Source organism: Aquarana catesbeiana, linkage group LG09, assembly GCF_042186555.1.
Source record: "Aquarana catesbeiana isolate 2022-GZ linkage group LG09, ASM4218655v1, whole genome shotgun sequence".
In the NCBI taxonomy this organism is placed as follows: domain Eukaryota; kingdom Metazoa; phylum Chordata; class Amphibia; order Anura; family Ranidae; genus Aquarana; species Aquarana catesbeiana.
The window spans coordinates 165,105,020-165,128,023 of record NC_133332.1 but is presented as its reverse complement, the minus strand read 5'-3'; the positions used below and the strand labels follow the sequence as shown (position 1 = coordinate 165,128,023).

The 23,004-nt window shown below is 38.9% G+C and overlaps 1 protein-coding gene across 6 annotated transcripts in view; it reads left to right on the top strand.

The window, feature by feature from the left end:
- Nucleotides 1-23,004, top strand: part of PAK3 (p21 (RAC1) activated kinase 3) — a 357,376-nt gene that overhangs the window by 266,018 nt on the left and 68,354 nt on the right. For 4 of the 6 annotated variants that reach the window (XM_073599359.1, XM_073599358.1, XM_073599357.1 and 1 more), the window contains 4 exons: nt 12,356-12,379; nt 18,751-18,904; nt 19,764-19,801; nt 22,749-22,880. In XM_073599359.1, the coding sequence (XP_073455460.1) occupies nt 12,356-12,379; nt 18,751-18,904; nt 19,764-19,801; nt 22,749-22,880 (348 nt within the window). Of the gene's footprint in view, nt 1-1,825; nt 1,853-12,334; nt 12,380-18,750; nt 18,905-19,763; nt 19,802-22,748; nt 22,881-23,004 lie in introns of those variants that run through there. The other 2 variants (XM_073599361.1, XM_073599360.1) reach the window with 2 other exon arrangements.

Below are 23,004 nucleotides of genomic sequence, written 5' to 3'. Positions count from 1 at the left end.
GCACTTTTTTCTGTTTAACAGCATTTGCACTAAAATTGTTTGATTCATAGAATGAATAATTTGTTGCATGAGAGTATGAATTATTGTGTGTTATGACACTGGTTTCATCATTTATATATGATTGTAGGATTTATTTTTCACATATGTATAATAGGGGACTAAGTGAATAGTAGTGGGTTCACCATCACCAGATTGTGGGATTATAGATTTGCGCTGCTTGCTTCTTTCTTTCTTGTTCCTAAATCGGCCTTCTGTCATTCCCTGTACAGCAGCACTCTGAATGGGAGAAGGAAGGGAGATGACACTGCTGCATTAATTTAAAACGGCAAACGTAGTGTCACTGTCCTGGTTTGCTGCCTGATAGAGTTGTATGAATTACAACACTTATGGCAGATGAGCTGTTTCTTTGCTACATTCTGTAAAAAGCATCGCTTACACAGGTGTACTATAGTTTACACCCCTCTAGGGCTGTGTTTGCCTGTTTAGAGATGCACAGGTGTTCCATGCATCCCCATGCAGGCAGTCCCATTCATGTTAATTGGGAATCAGTGGCTGTATGGACATAGCCACTGCTTCCATTTTGACAGCCATGCGAATAGGGGTTAGTGGCCCCAAACTGTACACCCGAACCCACATAGCTGTCAAATTGGAAGCTGTGACTTTGTCTCTGCAGCAGCTATGTCCCAATTGAAATAAATGGGACTGCCTGCATGGGGAGGTTTGGAATAATTGTGCATTCCTGAGTGGAGAAACACAGACCTCGCACATGTGTACGATATAGCACGCCCATGTGAATGAGGCCAAACAGTTCACATATGTGTATTTAGTAGTTTGTCATGAGTTCAGTTGTAAATATACTTGTGTGGCAGGATGTTGACACTTTTAGGATTATCTTTAAAAAAAATATTCTATGTAACCTTGTTTCTTACAAATGTGTGATGTTCCAGCAAATGATATCTGCCAACAAATTATTACACAGCCTATAAAAAATGTAAGACGCTGCATGCAGCATGTCAGTAAAGCACATTTTGTGTTAGAGAGTAAAAACATTTAGTAGAATTTCCCTGGAACCGTTATGTGAAACATAATAAAATGCCCCCCGGAAAACACTGTGATAGAACCCAGGCACACACTAGTGAAAAGCTATTGGAAGTGTTCAGTGGCATTTAAATACATTTTATCTGTGTGTGCTCAAGCTTGTCTTTTACTGTATGTGAAGACCTAAAACGTCTGTTGGTGTATTATTTATCCTCATTGCCTGGCCTGTAGACACATTATATTGCCCCAGTATAAATAGGCATAATAAGCCTAGACAAAAAAGTGAAATTATTATAATACTGAAATGGCTTGCAGCAGACTGTTAATTGCTTTGTGCTGATTGGCTGCTTATGCTTTTTAAAACTGACATATTTTGTTTACGGCATCAGTCTACTCAAAGCTAATATTTCAGTTCTATGTTAATACCGGTGAGTTGAATAGTCTACTGACTTTTCTCTGAAGGCAAATAAAGTAATATCATTCCTCCTGCATCTTTCTCCATAATTTGAGATATCTAAAAATCTAGCAGTGAGAATGACCCCCCTGTTATTGACTGTGGCATATGGGTGGAGCCGGGAACTCAGGTGCCAGTAAAGCCTCAAAGATGAAAAAAGTTGATGTGTTCAGCTTTTCTGTACCCCCTGAAAATGAAAATTTCATCTTTGGCTGATGAGATGCCATACACATTAAACTGTTAATGTGCCAACATGGTCAGGCTGTTGTAAATAAGTATATTTGATTGACCACTTTGTCCTTCTCTTTCACTTTTATACTTTCTGGAAAGTTTGGAAGTGCCATTGGAATGTGTAACACTGTATGATAATTTTTCCTCTCTAAATGATTACACCAGTTACCATAACTAATGTCTGTTCCTTCTGGTGATATGTAATTCATATACGTCCCCTGTAATCCCTTTGTTTCCACCTCACCTTGGCTGTGCTCTGTGTTTGCAATTAGATTTATAGAACCATAACTGGGGGAAAGCTGCATGGGATCCTGAGATGGATTTGTTTGTATTTTAATTTAATTTTTTTTTTTTTTTTTTTGAAGCTTCACATGGCACAACTGACCATTGCATGCCCAACACACCTCTTTGCTTGTACTAACTACTGTTTCAGTATGATTTGGAGCAAAGGAATAATCCCACTCCATGTTTTGCTGGCAATGCTACCAAGCATGTCGTTGGAGTTTTAGTTTTTGGAAAATAAGAATTTTTTAGAAACCTTTAATTTAATCAAAAACCTTTTAAAGTTTTAAAAACACTCAGTGGCCTTAATTGTGAGCTACTTACTTTATTCAGGGTAACTTGGACACCAGAAACCTAAAACATTTAGCAATTGTATTGCTGGTCCCATAGCTGTTTACCTATGTCTGCTTTTTGCTTTCAAACAAATTCTAATCTGTTTTGGCCTATACCAACTCCAAATGCTTGTCAGTGACACAAACCTTCCTGTGTCAGGTATCAAATACTAGGTACACCTGCAATGCTGTTTATTGTAATCTCTTTCAGTGTCTATAATTTGATTTTTAGTTTCATTACATATATCTTGTGTATTTGGTCATAAAGGTATGGCTTGATTGCCATATTTCCTCTATGCTAAAGCATCTGGCAGTAAAACAAATATAGGGAACTGGTAAGGACAGCTGTTGCTAAGACTTCTATTTAAAATTGAAGGCTTGCATCAGAATACAGCATTTGTTGCAGGATAGGGTGCACCTCAACAGAATCAGTAAGATTATATACAGTATATTGTGTGTGTGTGTGTGTGTGTGTGTGTGTTGTACTTCAATACCAAAGGCAATGATGAGGCCTGTACCAGGGCTAAGGCCAGTACTATGCCTACTATAAAAAATAGTAGCCAGAGAGAAATACTGGATGGAAATCCACTGGTCGCTAGATTAATAGGGTAAAGCACTATTAACATCTGAATCAGGGTTGGGGTGGAGCTGTAGAGTGTTAGATGGTAGACTTGGCAACTAACAACAATCCTGAGATGTTCTATTTAAAAGCCTAAATAAAATTTCACCCTGCAAAAATATAGTGCTTATCAGATAAGAGTTGTAAAAGTATTAGTTACATCCTTGCCTGCCACTGAAATCAGCTGATCAACCCAGCTGACTTGCATACAGGCTGCAAAGATGAAAGTGTTGACAGACATTCTTGCCAAGAAATAGCTAAATTATATCATCTATATAGTAATATATTTAAGTATTTTCACAAACAGCTACAAAAACTACATGAAATAAGTACTGTAGCAATTAATATTAATGTATTTTAACTACACCTTCCTTAACATTACAATAAATCAGTTTCCCAAACCTGTTCTCAAATGCCGTAGCCCCATGTAGCAACAACTGCCACCTTGCTGTTGACTGCAGGTTTCACCAGTATGCGAATGCTACCTTTACCTGCTAAAGATTGAAGAGGTTCCATGAAAAAGAGGCATTTGGATGAGATCAATGCTTCTTATTGTTAGCAGGGTCTATCTTCCCATGTGAGTTTACTTTCTATGCGTGAATTCAATACAGTGTGCAAACTAGCCATTCATTTTAAGCAAAATGTGGCTTTAAATGAATAACACAAAGCTGTATCTTATTTGCTGTCCATGGTGCTGATGGCTTAAATGTTCTTATTTAAACAACCAGTGAAAAAACAAACACAAAAAAAACACAACTTTTAACTTTTGTCTCATTTAGGCTTCTGCTCCCAAGCAAGTAAGCAGTAGACCACTCAGGCACCTCCTTTGTTATTCCTCAGGTGGGATGGGTAGTTAGGTGAGATTCCCTCTGGAGTACATTTTTTATATTTTGCACACATGTTAAAATCTGCATTTTTGGCTGTAAAATTATTTAAACCCCAAGAACACTATAGTTTCTGAATGCAGAAGCCCTGTATAATAATTAGATGATACTTGCAATTTTTTATGTAGCACAATATTTGCACAACTGTTTATTAAGTCTATCTTTGCAGGGAAAAACACTAATATAAATTTTATTGTAGACAAACCATTTAATTTTATACGTACAAAATAAAAGATGATATAGTTTTAAGTTAATAAGTACCAAATGGAGTGTTTCAAGCCTTGAAATCTGTGTCTGCCCACATAATGGTTAAAAAGGTATGGTATCCCAATTTATCAATAGATGGTGCTTGGTGCTTGAAATACCCTTACAGCTCATCAGTTTAGAGTAAACCACAAGTAAGGGACCTAAGATTGCTGTTTTCATACATGTGCACTATGCACGCACTTGCATTTGTAGGTGTCAGAAACATGAAATCAGACCGAGACAGAAGTACAGTTAAATCACACTTGTTTAATAATAAATGTAAAAAGAACAAACGTAGTCAAAACATAGCCAAAGTTCAGTAACTGGAACGGATTCTCAGCCAAGCCAAAAGTCAGGGATCAATGTAGTGGAACAGCAAGCAGGATCTGAAGCCAGAAGGAATGTCAGCAGAGCAAGCCTTTAAACAGGAACGCAGGAGATGTCTCTGTGATGTTGACCAAGGCGAAGGCAGAGATCCACTGTGCTGAACAGCTTAAGTAGGCAGGAGTGACAAGCAGGATATCATCAACAGCTGAGTACCTGTGGAGAGATAGGAGCTGGCAATTAGCCGACAGCTGAGCGGCCAGCTCTGAGAAGGAAGGGCTGAGCCCAGCCCTGACAGTAGTGTGTACACCCTGGGCCTAAGTTTCCTGTTTTTTTCACCCAGCTAGAGTTCAAGAGCTCCATGCTGAATAAAATTTAGAATTTTTTATTTGTCCTGCATTTAACAGATTACGTACAGAATTATGTCTCATTGAATGCAATAAGATGTATTCTGTTATCAGTATGCTACCTTAATACAATATAAACAGCCGGTTAAAACACATTGGAGAGCAACTGCGCATGTGCAGAGCAGGGTGAGATAGTGTAAGTGTATTACTGTATTTTAAACAGTATAGGTAATTATGTTTAATGTTTTACATAGCTATACCTGCAAAAGGGGCTAGCCTAAAGTGCTCTAGCAGGACTTCATTTTCTGACTAAAGTTCCACTTTAAGAAATCCCTGCATGCATTTTTAGGAATTCACATGTTTTACTTGAAGGAAATAACTTATTGAGATGGTTTCATGAAGGGGCTGAGGTAATATGGACAGTATCCACTAAATATACTTTGGGTTGCTCCTACCAGTTATTAGAGGAATATCATTTAGTATGTATCATTTAGTGTGGTACCCTCTGCTTCCTTGTAGTGGTGGGAAGTCGAACATGTTTCTACCCACTCTTACTCAGAGAATGAAAGCAAGTTTATGCTAGGTTGAGGTTCCTCTGTATTTCCACTGCTGAGGTTATCTATATGGTATTTTCTATAATAGCATCTATAGTTAATTGGCCCTTTTGTATGGGAGGTAAAGTGTCATTAAACTAAAAACCGATATCATATTCCATACCTTTATTAGCTTATATTTGTGTACCTTGAAATAGCAGCTTTGGATAGTACATGCAAGAATATAATTGTAAAATCTATTCTGACAACAGATCTATTATGGGGGTGGGTATGCTGGCACTGTATGCGGGATGTAGCCACCTTCCTGGCAACTCCTGATATAGACTACTTATGTGCATGTGAACGCAGTCAGTGCCAGAACGTAAAAGCACTGCGCACCTTATATTCATTGCCACACTGCCCATGGGCATCTTAAATGACAGTGGGAGAGTGGAGAAAATAAATGGTAATGGGCATGCATGTGAAGGGATTTTAGATATGTTAGGAAATACAATTCCAAAAAAGTTGGGATGTTGTCTACATAAAAACTGAATGCAATGATTGGAAGATCTCATTAACTAATATTTTATTCACAATCAAAAATAGAAAACAAACATATCAAATGTTTAACTGAGAAAATGTACCATTTTAAGATATTCAGGTTCGCTGAATAACAGACCACAGTCAGATTTTAATTGATGAGTTCAGTTTTAGGTGTCTTCTGGTTAATTTACAACAGCTGTTATAGGTTTTTGTGCGAAGTTGTTCCTATGCAGCATCACCTACCCTGATGCACATGTTCAAAGTGCCTTGCCCTATTACTCTAGCAACCAGTGGATTTCCTTCCAGCGTTTCTCTGGCCATTGTTTTTATAGTAGGTACAGTACTGGCCTTAGCCCTAGTACAGGCCTCCTCATTGCCTTTGGGTATGAAGTACAGTACTGTGCAAAGGTTTTAGGCAGGTGTGAAGAAATGCTGTACAGTAAGAATTCTTTAAAAAAAATATGAACTTTTTATGTTTATTTTTATCAGTTATAAAATGCAAAATAAGCGAACAGAGGGAAAATCTAAATCAAATAAACATTTGTCTTCAAACCAGCATCAATTTTTACACTTGCACACTTTGTACACTTGCACAAAGTCAGAAAATTTTGTAGGATTAGAGTTAGTATGATTAACCAATTATACCAAGCAGGGGCTAATGATCATCAATTTCATATGTCGGTTGAAAACACAGTCTTAGCTGAAACAGAAACAGCTGTGTAGGAGAATTGTGGCCAAAAAGCTTTACTTCTGTGGAAACTTATGTGTAAACAAGGCTAAGTGACTCAACTATGCACCATAAAAAAAAAACACGAAAATCGGGTAAAGAAAAATAGCAGCAGGTACTGATGAGTCAAAATTTTAAATATTTGGCGATAGCATTTGGCTATAGCAGAAGGCAGTTGGGATGAACAGCGGTACAATAATGAGTGTCTGCAGGTAACAATGAAGCATGGTGGAGGTTCCTTGCAAGTTTGGGTATGCATTGCTGTAAATAGAGTTGGAGATTTGGTCAGGATCTCAATACTGAGAAATACAGGCAGATACTTATCCATCATGCCGTACTATCAGAGAGGCGTCTGATCTCAACATCATCAGGTCTGTCTGGGATTACGTGAAGCAATTGAAGGATTTGAGGCCACCTACATGCACGGAAGATCTTTGGTTAGTTCATAGGGTGTTTGGAAAAACCTACCTGCTGAGTTCCTTCACAAACTGTGTGCAAATGTACCTAGAAGAATTGATGCTGCTTTGAAGACAAAGGGTGGTCACACCAAACATTGATTTGATTTGGATTTCTCTTCTGTTCATTTACATTCTATTTTGTTAATTGATAATAAAAAAAAAGGATTAACACTTATATTTCTGAAAGCATTCTTTAATTTAAAGCATTTTTCACAGCTGCCTAAAACTTTTGCACAGTAGTGGACCACTCACAAAAGTTTCTTCTCTCTGTGGTGGTCAGATTTACCCTGTAAATTATTAACATTGATATTATTCACATTGATATTGTACCTTGTCAAACCATTAAGCAGGCATTGATAAATGGCTGTAACTTTTAGTTTCAACTTGGCTGATATGCTAAAATCTTTCGAGTTTTGCCACCGCATTATTCTCCTGCCAGTACTCGTGCATGGGTATCCTGGTTAAGGTGCTGGACTGCAAAAATCTAGAAGCGCTTGTTCTGCGTGCTCTTCGAGGGACAATATCTCTTCCGATCATTTATAGATAATATTGAGGGTAAGAGCACTCACCTTTCTCAGTGGAACAAACCTCAAGAATAGACTGTCAAGTCTTCCTCCTCTCTGACTATTTAAAAATGTTCTCTTTATTTCTCCACTACCCCATCAAGACTTTCAAAGCCAGGTTCACAGTCTGACTACAAGGTCTAGCACTCAGTCTGTCAAATCCTCAAATATTCCTTGGCATGCAGATGCACCCCCACTTTCCAACATGGCAGGATGCTTGGACAGCTTGCGTTTCCAACGCTTGGGTGTTGGAGAATTTATCCCAGGCCTACAAACTGGAGTTTCGCTCTGTGCCCCTTTTTTGTTTTTCACTCACTTTAAACCTTCCTGTATCCCCTGCAGATTAGTAGATCTCTATCAAGCCCACTTGAACCTTCTGAATATGTGTTTTTCCACAATGCTAGCAGCTAGGAAAGCTATTTTTCATAAGGCCAATCATTGGACATGGAAGACATTCTTCACTTGACGTAAATCTTGGGGTTTCCACCCTAGAAGTTCCTCCATGGGATGAATCATATTTTTCCTGCAATCGGGTCTGGACCAGTGTTTTCCTCCTAGCCCTTTCAAGGGCCAAGTTTTCGCTGGCTTTTTGTTGTTTCAGAGCCCATCGGTCCTTCACACTTTATTTTACACCTTTTGTACAGGAAGTCTCCCATGTGGTTCACCCCTGTAACTACAAGGGCACATAATCTGATTCTCCCTGAGCTTTAGAGATCACCGTGCGAACCCATTAGCGACATGCCTTTGTCTACTCTCACCCAGACAGTGGGGTTTCTTGTAGCCATCACCTCTACGAGGCGAGTGTCTGAATTGGTAGCCTTCTCCTAGAAGGAACCATTTCTGGTTTTGCATAAGGACCAGGTGGTTTCCCTCTGTCCAGCTCCAGTTCACCAAAAATACATTTTCCTCCAGTATCTGTATATGGTTCAGTCCATAATCTATTAGCCACTGCTTCTTCAGGAAGACTGATTCCTTTTGTATTCCAAATAAGCAAAAGAGTACACCAACTTCTTGGTCCACTTTTTCTAGGTAACTCAGGCAGACCAGCATGCAAACGTATGCTCATAACGATTTTGTTCTGCTCTTTCTTGCATAGGTGCACTCTACTAGATCTGTGAGTATTTCCTGCTCTTTTATGCATCATGTAACCTTTGCCAATATGCAAGGCTAAGATCTGGGATCCTGTTTTTGTTTTCTAAGTTCTTGCAGGCGCATATTCAGGTCTCATCTGATGGCATTTTCAGGTGTTAGGTCCTTCAGGCAGCTCTTTTAACTGCAGACGGTCTCGTCCCTAGTTATTTATTATATTTACTTGAGCCTATTAACCTTTTTAAGCTGTGTTGCACACTCCTCTGTTAGACTGCTTTCAGATGTCCCAACAGTCAAATATTCCTGTGTCCTTCAATGGACTATAAAGAAAATAAGTTTTATGTACTCACCATAAAATCCTCTTCTGTGTAAATAGTATGCTGTCAGTACTACTTTATACAAAACTGAGGTATATTTGTAGCTGAGGTTATCCTGTCCTGGCCAACTTTTTTTTTTTCTTTGTTGCAAGGGTCCATTTCTCCTGTAGGCAGCCATATAACCTGACAATGTAAGAATTCCAATATCACTTAGTAGACTCCAAGAAAAGCATTTTACAGTGAGTACAGAAATCCTATTATACTGCACCTTACAAGTCTTTAAATGTAGTAAGTTAATTATTTTTCGCATTTCAGTCTTTTCTTCCTTTATTTTCACCTGGTGATACTGTCAGAAACACACTTCCTTTCCTAATAGGGGTGAAACACACTCACTGTATTGTATCTGTAGAGGGGCAGCATTGTCACCCTAGGACATGTCTGTAGGACACCTCCTCTGCTCCTTGTCTCCATTGCATGGGGAGAGTTGTTTGTAATTCAGGGATGGCTGGAAACAATGTAACTGATAAGTGTGCTGCTGAGAGCAGAGGACTTTATCAGATCATGACACAAGATTTCTATCAGAATCAACAGGATTTTTTTTTGCACTTATTGAACAAACATATAACCAACATTTTCAATGGTATATTGCAAATTGAATATGTTTGTTAGGATTTTTATGCACTTTCATTCTGCCTTTGATGGATCTAAATGCTTGTTCCAGATCAGTGACTGAAAAAGTTTTGCAACCAACAGCCAAGCAACATAATAAATAAGCCCTATGTCAATCGCACCTAAAATAAGCTAAAACGTAAATTATATATTAGGGATGCATTAACTGTATATTGGGTAGTATTAGGGGACAAAAATCTGAAACGGTAAAGGTGGTGGGGGAGAACTAAGGAAATTAGACTGGTAGAATGATTCTTTGAGCAAGGTGATAATCCATCACAAGCTCTTGGCTGAGTATTGAGGTGGAATAAGCTGAGGTAGAAGACCCCGTTGGTCATATTGTAACTTTTAACTGCACTCTATCAGAATTATTGGTGTTGGTTGCTGAACGCGGAACTTCACCCAAAAGGAGATGTTTGCTTGTTTGCAACCCTCCACTGCTACATTTGGAACTTTTTGTTGGGTAGGGGGGAGCGGGTACCCGATTTTGACAGGTTCCTGCTCCCAATTTCAGTCACCGTGGTGATCTGTGCAGAAGCTCGGCCCCCTACCTTCCCCCGCAGCCTTCGGTAACACATAACAGGTTCCAGAGCGAGAGCAGCAGGAAACTGGCAGTGAAGCCTTGCGGCTTTTGCTGCTGGTTTAATTTATCTATGATGCCAGTGCATAGACCCGAAGCCGATTGAAGAATCAGCTTGGGTGAGGACATCGCTGGATCCCTGGACAGGTAATTGTCATTTTTATTACATTTTTTGGGAGAGACTAGAGCTCTTCTTGAAGTAGTTTGCCTTCCATTTAGGCTTGTGCAACTGTACTGAATATTCTGAAAGTTCAACTAAAGGCAGAACTTTTTAAGTTTTAGACAGAGTGGAGATGATTTGGAACACCTGTTTTATTAAGGTTTTTTATTGCTACCTCTGTCCCCATTAGGAATATTCACCCTCTTTATTTGTCCTGTTTACTGTTGTCAAAAATGAAAGTAAAGGAAAATTCCAAACTTTGGGATGTTCCCAGAACAGTAATAGAGGTGAAATCTTCCAATAGGGACACTAGTTTGCCTATAGTTCTACTTGAAGCCTCCACATTTCTTTCATGGTTGATGGACTTAAAGAAAACTTGTGCTTTACATCTGTAAGGACAAAACAGGTTGACCTGAAAATTGCCCTCCCCAGTGGCACATAGCCACAGTTCCTTTATTTCACTACTGTGCCTCCAGCTTTGAGATGCTCTGTGTAAGCTCTGAGTCATTCTTGTTGGAGCTTACACAGGGTTGTGTATTCCTTCCTTGCCCCCATGTGAAAGTGCTGGACCAGTCACCCAGCACCAAAGCTGTTACATGAAAGTAAGGGAAGTGAGTCGGATGCTCTTCCACACTGGTGGTATTTTCTCCAAACTGCTAAACAAAGTGTAACAAAGGAAATGTTTTGCTTGGGAGAGGGTAATCAAAGATAACCTATTGCCTTGCCTTGTGTGGCCCAGGCACAGGTTTGCTTTAAAAGAGTATGTATGTGGATGGGAATGTATGCAAGTATAGGAATTTAAAAATAAATACTCGCCTAGATGGCTGCAGCATCGATTCCAGCTACAGCTGTTCCCCGCCAGCTCCACCCCAAGAGCTGAGCGATCAAGCAACACTGATCGCTCCGTTCTCCCCTCCGCTCTGAGCAGAGAGCCAGTGACTGTTAGTCACTGGCTCTCTGCTCTGCTCCTGCAACATTCACTGGAGCGCTAGGCTGTGGAAGGGGTAAAAGGGGCTGGATCAGGCTCTCAGCGGCATGCTGAGTAGCTGAGCCAGCTGCAGTCCAAGGATATGGGTGGATCCTGACTGAGTCTTTCCCAAGCCTGGACTGGCTGAGTGATGTCAGCCGACAGCAGACTTTAGCTTGCTGTTGGCTGAAAATGGGTCACAGGAGTGCAGAACGAACTGTACTCTCGTGATCCATAGGAGAAATATAGCCAAAATAGCTTTGACTATACTTCTCCTTTTAAGTACATTACTATGGGAAAAAATATAGAGGCCTCTATTGCTTATTTAAAAATGCCAGTTGCCTGACTGCATCTGACTTTAGTCAGATCAGGACTTGAGCCACAGACTGGGAACAAGCATACAGCAAATGAAAGTTAGAAAAAAATAGGAATTCCTTATCTTTATACTTGTGCAAAGTCATTAAATGCATTAAAACCAAAGCATTAGCATTGCAACCAAGCAACTGGCCCATGTCATAACAGTTGTACTTTAAATCAGCAAATCATGTGCAAAAGTAATTCTTATTATTTAAACTGTGCACACAATTGGGTGTTCAAGGACAGTCATTGGCTGTTTTATAGTTGTGCAATCACCAAGCCAAGTTGCCCTCTCTGAAGTGTAGTGCGGTATATATATCTGAACTGTAGGTTCCAAAACTACATATTAGAGCTTTGGAGAAGTGATTGTAGATACATTTTCTACCATAAGCGCAAATAGACCTGTTTTCCAAAATCTGTCCTCCTTCCGTCTGCACTGCACCCAAACCCCAGAATCTCCATTCTGTACACCCTTTTCCCCCTTTCACATGGGACTCTGTTTCACACATGACATGAGATCCCCTCATCCTCGACTCATTTCTTTTCCACCGTCTAAGTTATCCCACATCCTATTTTAACTTTTCTTTTTCTTTCTTTATTTACGTTCATTGCAGCCAGATCTCTGTGGTTTACAGATGGGCTCAGGGAAACTCGCAGAGGTGCGTCACAGGCCCAAAAAGAAGCTTGCATCAAAAGAGCATCTTTGAGATGTCCTAGCATTTGCAGCTGCAAGTTCATGCGTGTGCTATAGATATGTTGCTTGGCTCATACCTTTCTCATTCACTCCCGGACTCCAGGGGCCCATGTCACTCATTATTTCTAATTTGTTTTATTTTCAGAGCTGCCAAATGTTTTTTAAAAGGAAACCTGTCTGAAAAGAAGCATGGTGGTTGCTATTGTTATGTTCTATTCTACAAATGCTAGTTGGTTGGCTGTCCTGTCGACCTTTTTAGAACAGTAGTTTGAGTCAGTGACCTGGCACAAGTATGTGATTAAGATTTAAGCAATAGCCAGATAACTAGCATCTTCAGAAGGTCAACAATGACAGCAGCCATGTTTCTTTTAGGAATGGTATGTTTTAAGATTATCTAGATTGAGGTGGTGCTGAAAAACCAAATTTCTTTTCAATCAACTTATATCATATTTAACCTTTCACCATCAACCTTATAAAATGATAAAAGTGGAAGGTTTCAAAATGTATTGAGGATTGTAAAATAACATGGTCAATTTTCAGTGCAGTGCCTTTAAGAAGTAGTATCATTAAGTGTTTCCTAAGTGTAGCCATGAGGTAGGACTAGGCACCCACCCACCTCAGACCTCCCTCTGCGGCATGTCCAGCAACATAGCTAGGAAGGAGATCCCTGCTTGTCTTTTCTCTGAGCATGTACCTTGGCTCTGAGCACACCCCTCTCCATCTGCATTCCTTTGCCGCCTCTTGTTTGCGAAAGTGCTCAGAACTGAGACAAGCAGTCGTTTTGAAGCAGCCATCTCCCTCCTAACTATGTTGTCAGACCGGCCATGGGTGGAGGGTGGAGGAAGGCTATGCCCTGTCCAACTTCATAGCTGAGCTTTAGAAGCTCCAGGCAACATGGAACAAAGTACTACATGTACTTTGTAACATAGGGGACAGAAAAGTGAAAAAAGAATAATACTTCTTAAAATGATTATTTTTAGGTGTGGTTAGCAGGTGTCATGTCTCCAGTTCCTTCTGTAAGATAAGTTCTACCCAGACAGGCCATACACTTCAGATGAATATTACCTGATCCAGCTTTTTTAGGCAAATGAGTCTATATTCTTCTGCATGTGACTCTGCAGATGGTGTTTGCCCAACCACTGTTTCCCCAGAGATCAGCTAGTGCTGTCTTCTTTACTTTTTCTTCCTCTAGTGGCTTAGAAATTAATGATGCTAAAAGCTAGTGCTCTACTCAATAGTAAGACCTTGCAACTTAATATAAGGGTCATCCTAATGTTATTGCACTCCCTTTTCAATCTGCAAACAGACGTGCATTTTTGTGACTAGATAATACTATCTTGCCACTGACGCAGGAATATTCACTTTGTGAACAATATTTTATTAAAACCTCCTCCCTTCACTTTTGTTATTGGCTCCCTGAGTCTCCCATAAAAAAACTACAAAGAGCCTAAGGTAAATTACAGCCATCCTGCAGCATTGATTATAGAATCCTCACCAGCATTCTTAGGTCTTTTGCACTGAGAGCTTTATGTATTGCATATAACATGGTGGGGCTTCAGTGTTTTCTTACCATGGAACTGATCAGGTTGATATATAGGAAAGACAGAATTCCATAAGTGCTTTGTAACAATCTGTCTCTGCATTTACAGAACAGAAACAATTATGAATTTATATTAATGTTGATCACAGTTGTATGTATAAAGCTAATTTAAAGTTACAGTTAGGTTCATCAACCTTCTGTGGCTGTCTATGTGTAAGTAAGTTTGTCCTGGAGAGGCCCAGTCTAAAATGTCTGAATATTTTCATATAGAAACCGTATTTGGCATGTGTACCATAATAAAGATTATAGTTTTAAAAGGAGGACTTGCATGTCTCTAACACGCTTAACAGAAACAATAAAGCTAAGTATTTTTGTACATTTGCACAGTAAAAAAAAGGTACGAAGTGTGCCCCATCTCTGGCTTCTGTAGAATTTGATACATCTTTTACTTTTATTCAAACTGCAGCTCTTGTTGGTGTCTAATGTCTGTAATTGAGACCTACAGTTCTAGCTGTTCACATGTCACAAAAGATTGCTCACTCAGCCCCCTCCTCTATTCAGAAAAAGCCTTGAATTCTTTTCACTGAATGCAAGGTGTTCTGTGTTTGGAGCAACACTGTGGCATTCATGCGCACATTCACCATTAACAGAATCCCTCACAGTAAATACATTCTATTATTTGGTAATAAGTCTTAATAGTAATACCAGTTAAACTTGCTTCTGCATCAGTTATATACCTTAAAGCGGAACTACACTGCATCTGAGCACAATCCCCCTACCATTCTTGTATCCATGCTTTATTTTGCTGAGAAATCACTTTGAAAAATACCCCCTAGCATTTTTGGCTGTGACCATTTTGAGTAAGGGCAGATAATTCATGTAGCATTTACCTCCTGGAATCCATCTTCCCTTAGATCACACATGCAGGTAAGAGGGTGTACTTAGCTGAGAGAGCCCCTCATTCCCTTCTGAAGACTCTTGGGATATATGACCTCATTTGCCTATACCTGGAAACCAGGAAGTAACTGAAGAAATGTAAAAAAGTTTAAAACCAGTAAATATTGTATACTTTTCTATCTATTTACTAATGCTAGCAGCATAAGGATTAAAAATAGTCAATGTTAATTGAGAGAGTGAAGTACCGCTTTTATTGGGTTTTGTTTTTCTCTTTTTAACTTTGCCTTTTCTAAGGAGATATGTTCCATTTAAGAGTTGTCTAAAAAGGCAAAAGGAACCTTACTGAAAGCAGGAAGAAAGCTAAATATACTTTGCTAGTGAGCAGCCCTAGATGTGTTAGTTGGCCATATAGGCCAGGATATTATGCTATGGACAGGAAAGAACTGTTTTGTTTACTGATATTTGGTAAAAAAAATGTACATTCTTGCATTTTTCTAAATTTTAAACACATTTGTGCATTTTGCATTCCTATAAAAAAAAAAGCATCACAGACAGATGAACATAATTTTTTATACACTTTGTCATATACGCCTTGGTAAATGACCATTAATGTCATATTTTGCTTGGAGAAATTAGATGGAGTCAATGATTCCTTTTATGTGAGGTTATAGAAATCCTATAAGAATTGCAATAGGTGGGCATTTTGGTAGGTGATGCCTAACGTTATATTCTCATGGCATTAGTTGAATGTATGCGGCACATAGGATGCTGTGATGAGTGTAGAAGAAATTACCTTTATTTTCTTTCTATTTCCTTGTTGAATTTTAGTTTTTTGTTTTTCCTTTTTATTTTATTTTTTATTTTTTTTTCTTATTCAGTATCAAAGGAATATTGGACATAGTCAGATCCAAAAATGGGCCTGTGTTCCTGGGGACTGATGAGGCCTTGGTACAGCTTTAAAAATACCACCCAAAAGTGTAACCTCCACTTTTCTGCTTCCTCACAACCACCAGTGCCACATTTGGCGCTTTTTGGGGGGTACCTTTTTTTTGACATGTAACCTTCCCCACTTCCAGGAGACAGCACCGCGGCGCCGCCCCTTGGAAGTTTGGCCCCCCTCCTCCTTCCTCTGCCACCGGGCCAAATAGAAAGCACAGCATGCATGATCAGTAAGGAACTGGTTGTGAAGCCGGAAAGCTTTGCGGCCGGTTTCCCTTACGACGAATGGCAGCGGCAGCACCCCACAGCCAATTCGAACATCAGCTGGGGTGCCGACCTTGTGGCCTCCCTGGACAGTTAAGTGTCCATGTATTAAACTTCAGCAGCTACAGTATTTGTAGCTGCTGACTTTTACATTTTTTTTCTGCCAAGGCAGAATACCGCTTTAAGGTCTCCAAATGTATGCGTGATCAGGAGTTTTCTAACTGATATAACTGGCTAAATTACTTAGTGTAACATAATGGCGGTGACATTACAGTTTACTACATTTCATTGACCAGCTTACCATAGCTCTTACCCATTAAGTTCAAGCTTGGTCACTGACATTTAAGTCCAGCAACAGGCATCTATCTTTATACCCCCCCCCCCCCCATAGTGTTATAGGATAATGCCTCCACTTGGATCTTATCACTTTTGGGGTCTTCAGCCATGACATCTCCATTCACTAATTCCTGATTCTATTCCTGTCCATCATGAAGTTTTTATTTGCTCCCTGTGGGGTTATTTACTAAAACTGGAGCACACAGAATCTGGTGCACCTGTGCATAGTAACCAATCTGCTTCTAACTTCAGCTTGTTCACTTAAGCTTTAACAATATAACCTGGAAGCTGATTGGTTTCTCGGCAGAGCTGCACTAGATTCTGTGTGCATCAGTTTTAGTTAATAACCCCCTCTGACTGTTCTTGGTGCTTCTGCTGAATTCTCTGTTAGCATAGTTAGTCCAACTGGAAATGTTTGATCCTCTTCTTGAGTTTGCAAGTATGCATATCTGGAAACTTAGGTGTAAAGATATCACCACCTTTTTGTCATAAGTCTTTGAGAGGTATAATTTAACTCTTCTGAAATGACCAAAAACTGAAATATTTAAAATTTGACTGGATTAAGATATTTGACTTAAAGAATTAAGAGTGCCGCATTCTGCTGATATATATTGGTAGCTGTCCCTATTAAAACTAAAGGCTAGGTTCACCTAATATTGTTAACTCCCTAATTCTTGAATAATAATCTATTAGCAGTCTCCTGGCAGGATATTCTTTTCTGTAGCCTCTTGCTCAACAAATTCCACCTGAAGTCATTACAAAATCAAACAAGGAGACAGGTTGCCCTGTAGAGAATCTGTACTGGAAATTAGAACACATTTAGGAAACATAGTTTTATTAGGATGGCATGCTTATAATCGTCAAAGTGGGGGCAGCATTGGTAGCTTCGGTAGGAGGGACGATAGAATCTAATATGCACCATTTTGGGTTGTTAGTTTAGAGTGGAATTAACCGTAATCTCCATTGTAGACTGAGTCCAGTATAGTAACTGAGGTATTATAGGCCTTAATGGTGAAATGACCATAGCACAGTATCAACGGAGGAAGTTTATAAAGATACTAATTATAAAAGATAGCAGTGTGGAATGTACTGTAGTTCCATTTTGCACAGAGAGCTTTAAAATGTAGTATATTATCCTTAAAAGCCAATCCCATCCAAAACTGATATTTCAGCTTTATGTGTTTGCTAAGTAATTTAATAACTGTTTTTTTTTTTTTTTCATTCCTAATAGAATCACAATCCATAAATTCAGTTGCTAGGCCTTCACAGCTTTAGCCGGTGGGAAGTCAAATAATGGTGTCACATTGCCCTGATATTTTCTTTTCTGTATAATAAACAAATAGTTCAGCAGATAATCTGTGAGTTATTACCATCTATATTTGGGGTGTTTTGCAGAGGGTGGAAATGCAAAGTACTGCAGGGAATTCTCACCCTCTCAGTCTAGGAGAGAAGTGGGTAATTCAGTCCATTTGGCGCCCAGCAAACCTAAACTATCTATATTGGATACAGTTGGTGTTTTTTACTGTTCTCTACAAGACCAACCTAGAGACATAATGCATATTAGACTATTTTTTTAGACTTTATGGTTATACATTTGAAAATCTTATATCATTAGCAACATTGCTAGAGAATTAAAATTTTTAGTAGCGTACACATTAGAAAGAATTAAAAAATAAAATAAAAATCAAAGGCACTTTTATTCCCTTTTTAGGTAAAAAATAAAAAGTGTTGAATTTCTGTCCGGTCCCACAGAAAATCCAGTGTAATCCACATTATTCTCCCCATATTTATGTACTGATTATTCTTTATATAATCCAGATAAAAGTGAAAGTGTTGCTTATCAAGCTATCAAGTATGTTGATATCTTGTTTGGCAATATTCCAACATTCCTTTGCTCCACTTTTCTTAGTAAGGCCCATGTGTTTAGTTCGTCCACTACTTTTAGAAACGTAGATAATAAATTATATATATATATATAGTCTATATTCTCATAGCCTCATGCATTTCAAGATGGATCATACACATTTAACCCCACTCCGTTGTATGTATATTGTCTGGTCTGCACTTTACCACCATAACCACTGCTAACTCTTTCTGCCATCTTTTAGACATTAGTTACATCTGTTGCAACACATTACTCATGCACCTTGTCTCACAGCCATTATTTACTTTTCTTTTTTTCTTCATCTGGGATACTGGTTTTAGCTTTGTGTTTTACTAGAGAATGACTGTATATGTAATTTCTTCATAGCAAAACCAAGGTCTCAATAATACAACCTTCTCCCAGTGTATTCAAAGACTGTGTTATTTAGATTTTTAGAGAATGGGACAAAAAAGGTTCTCTGTCTTCTCTCCCACAGGGAATCCCAGAGCAATGGGCGAGACTACTGCAAACGTCAAACATCACCAAACTGGAGCAGAAGAAGAACCCTCAGGCTGTGCTAGATGTCCTCAAATTTTATGATTCCAAAGAGACGGTCAACAACCAGAAGTATATGAGCTTTACGTCTGGGGGTATAATTCTTTATTTTCTATTTTTTTTTTTTTTACAAAACAATTCAACTTTGGATCTTTAGCTAAAATACCCCACCTCGGTATTCTTTTAGAACAAAATATGACCTTATTTAAAATACAAGTTTATTCGTTTTTGAATTGCTAGGTCTGTAATAGCATTCAGCAAGTGTATTAATGGCTTTTCTGATTAGAGATTTCAGCATTGTACAAACAGGACCATAAAAGCTCCTCACATTGAACAACAATAAAATGATGCAAAATTGATATAAAAAAAAATCAGTTTATAGACTTATACTTTATAGAAAAAAAACATTAAATGTTTATATTTTTATATATCCATAACTGGAATTCATCCTTAGCTGCAAAATAAATCTGACATATTATTCACACTTCTAACTTTATGGTTGGATTTCATAATGACAGACAACTTTCTAAATCTTACAACATATTCAACTCTGTATTATAAGAGAATATTGGTAGATTCCTTTGATTTACTTTAAATTGATATGTGTTGGAGCAGAGCTGATAGGAATACTGGATTTGACAGGCTGGTGAATTTTCAGTCTGGCACTGAACAATAAGCACTAACAGGTGGATTCAAACAATTTTTAACCCAAAAATTCTTAGTTACAACATTATAAAGTCCAATTTTGGTGAAATTTGATTAGATTTATTTTGAGGATGCATTGTGCCTGTTCAGTAAAAATGATAAATGATGTACATTTATTGAAACAATTGTAATATCAAACAATTGTATCACTATAGGTTTATTGCATCACACATTTTGTATGAATCAAAAAAAAAACAAAAAAACATTTGGTAATGTTATTTGTAATTAGTGCTGATTTTATTTTTGCAGATAAAAGTGCACATGGATATATCGCTGCTCACTCTTTGGTAGGTTGTACACCTATTTACACTTTCTTATGTTCTCAGCTCTTTATTATCTAACATCACAAGGTATATATTGTGTAACATGTTAATCTAGCTTTATTTGTGAAATTAGGGCTTGGCATATAGACAGCTTGCTGTGCATACCTGAAGTTCCTATGGTAATATACAAAGATACACAATGCTTCTGTGTGCAGTTTCAGTTACAAGATTACTAGGTGTTCATATTCAAATGGTATGTACACCTTGTCAGTGGATTATTTTTCTTAAACTAATGAGCAGTCACAAAAACATTTCTCTGGTTTGCACAGTGCTGCTGCATAGTATATATTCCCTTGGCAGCAATTTGTCCACATTAAAATGAGTATACAGGGTTATATAACCAGTTGGAAGAAAAGAAAAACTGTATTTATTGGCGTATAACACTCACTTTTTCACCATGAAAATCGGGTGCAAATAGCGCGTGCGTGTTATACACCAATACTTCATTTTTAGCTGCCTCGCAGGGGAAGGGACGAGCGCTGTCAGATTATATACAGTGAGAATCTTCTGTTTACTTGGTGGCCTCTGTAACAGGGAGTCCCGTCTCCTGGGCCACCATTGGACCACTGTTCTGTTTATCATAGGAGATTCTCACTCTATGTAATCTGTTGGCGCCTGTCCTGCCCCCCTCCTTGTCCCCTCTAGGCTGCAGATGGGCATCGATCAGGCTGCTGCATTGAAGGCAATGGTTGGACTGCTGCAGTGATGGCAATGGTGAGGCTGCTGCATTGATGGCAATGGTGGGGCTGCTGCATTGATGGCAATGGCGAGGCTGCTGCATTGATGGCAATGGCGAGGCTGCTGCATTGATGGCAATGGCGAGGCTGCTGCATTGATGGCAGTGGCGAGGCTGCTGCATTGATGGCAGTGGCGAGGCTGCTGCATTGATGGCAGTGGCGAGGCTGCTGCATTGATGGCAGTGGCGAGGCTGCTGCATTGATGGCAGTGGCGAGGCTGCTGCATTGATGGCAGTGGCGAGGCTGCTGCATTGATGGCAGTGGCGAGGCTGCTGCATTGATGGCAGTGGCGCGGCTGCTGCATTGATGGCAGTGGCGAGGCTGCTGCATTGATGGCAATGGCGAGGCTGCTGCATTGATGGCAATGGCGAGGCTGCTGCATTGATGGCAATGGCGAGGCTGCTGCATTGATGGCAATGGCGAGGCTGCTGCATTGATGGCAATGGCGAGGCTGCTGCATTGATGGCAATGGCGAGGCTGCTGCATTGATGGCAAGGGTGAGGCTGCTGCAATGATGGCACTTGTGAGGCTGCAGATGGGCAATGATCAGGCTGCACTGATGGCAATGGTAAGTCTGCAGATGGGCACTGACCCTTATTTTGCTTCAAAGTTCCGTATCTAAAATTTAAGTTTTTTTTCCCTGAAACTTCCCTCTTAAAATGAATGTGCGTGTTATACGTCTGTGCATGTTATACACCGATAAATATGGTATATGGTTCAAATCTAGGAACACAAAGGACCTTTTAAAGTATACACTTAATAATCTGTGCAGCAGATTGTTATATTCATCTAACAATCTTGAATTTGCTTACACACGCTGAGTTTAGATTGTATGGTCACGCACATTTAAGTGAAATTCTATAGAAATGTAGAATGTGTGTCCAAAATACTGTTGTATAAGATCAATACAGTTGTAAACCTTGGGTGAGGTTTTCTAAAATAGTTTGGAAAAATGTTTAAAGCTATGCAGATTGTAACATGGTGTGCATTCTATGATCTCTAATGCAGACAATCTCCCTGTATACTCGTCATCAGATTGTACAATTTTTTTAACAACCTGTTGACTTTGAAATAAATTATTTTACTATCCACTTCTTTTATGTTTTAAATTAAAAGAAAATACTGTTACATGTTGAGCTACATCTGTTAGTGTACTTGGGCAACAGGAAATAGGGGCATGAATCAAATGCAAAGGACAAGCCTTGTATTTAAAAGCTATAAAATAGATAATGATCATTTATTGGGAGGATTAATTGTCTTCTGCCTTCTTATTGTTTTTGAGACCTAGATTGGTTAGACAACCTATTCAGACAACCTATTCAGCGTTTACTGCTATGCCCTTTCCTTCACAGGGTTGAACTTATTTTGCTACAGTGGGTCTAGCTAAAGACTTTTTGCTGCTGAAATTTCTGAGATATAAAGCTAGTGGAGCCCCAGAGCCATAAGTCTGCAACCTCTGCAAGTCTGAATCCTAGAAGTTTGACAGGGAATAATCCTCAAATAGAATGCCACTTTTTTTTATTATGAATAATGGCAAATAAATACAGACAATTGTTCTGACAAAGCCAAAATATGCATTATTTCCTTCTTACACACATGTAAGCCATTCACATAACTGGATTGTTAGGCTAGCAGGTAATTGCTATGATTTTTTTTTTCTAGGTGTGCAGTTGTTTGTGGTTCTCTCCAATTTGCTTCAGAATTGTGCAACATAAAGCTCTGTGTAATAATAATATATACAAAAAGGAATAACTGTAATTTATAAATCTTAAAACTGGTTAGCTGTAATTATTACAATGTCAGCTCTGTTTATTGACCTGCTGAAGTGGTCAGCCCACCTAAAAATTATATTTCTGGTTTTGATAGATGCTGGAAAGAAAGTCCACCTGTTTATTTTTTAATATGTCTTATTGGGAGCTTGCGTTGTATGCTTGCTGTGGTAATTATGAGGAGATCCCACTCTCAGTGTTTGGATATTTTTGTTTTATTATATTCTGGATAATACAATAGGGAAATCTAAAACTCAGAGGTGGGAGAGAAGACCAAAAACACTTGGATAGACAGGAGCAGGGCTGGAAATAATGTCAGGGAAATTTCACTGTTGGAGTATCCAAGACATCTAGAAAGCCATGTGGTGTGGTCCAACCCTTTGATTTACACTTTTTTTCTTCCAGAACACAAAGACTGCATCAGAGCCTCCTTTAGCTCCTCCGGTATCAGAAGAAGAGGATGAAGAAGAAGAAGAGGAAGAAGAGGATAATGAAATCCCTCCTGTAATTGCTCCCCGTCCTGAGCATACAAAATCAGTAAGTTGCCATCCGTTTTCTGTTACTAAATTTTATAATAAAAAAAAAGGAAGTTTTGTCTCCTAGAGGGAGAAATCTGAAAGTTCATTTCCATTTCCTTTACTGTATTAGAGAAATGAAAAAA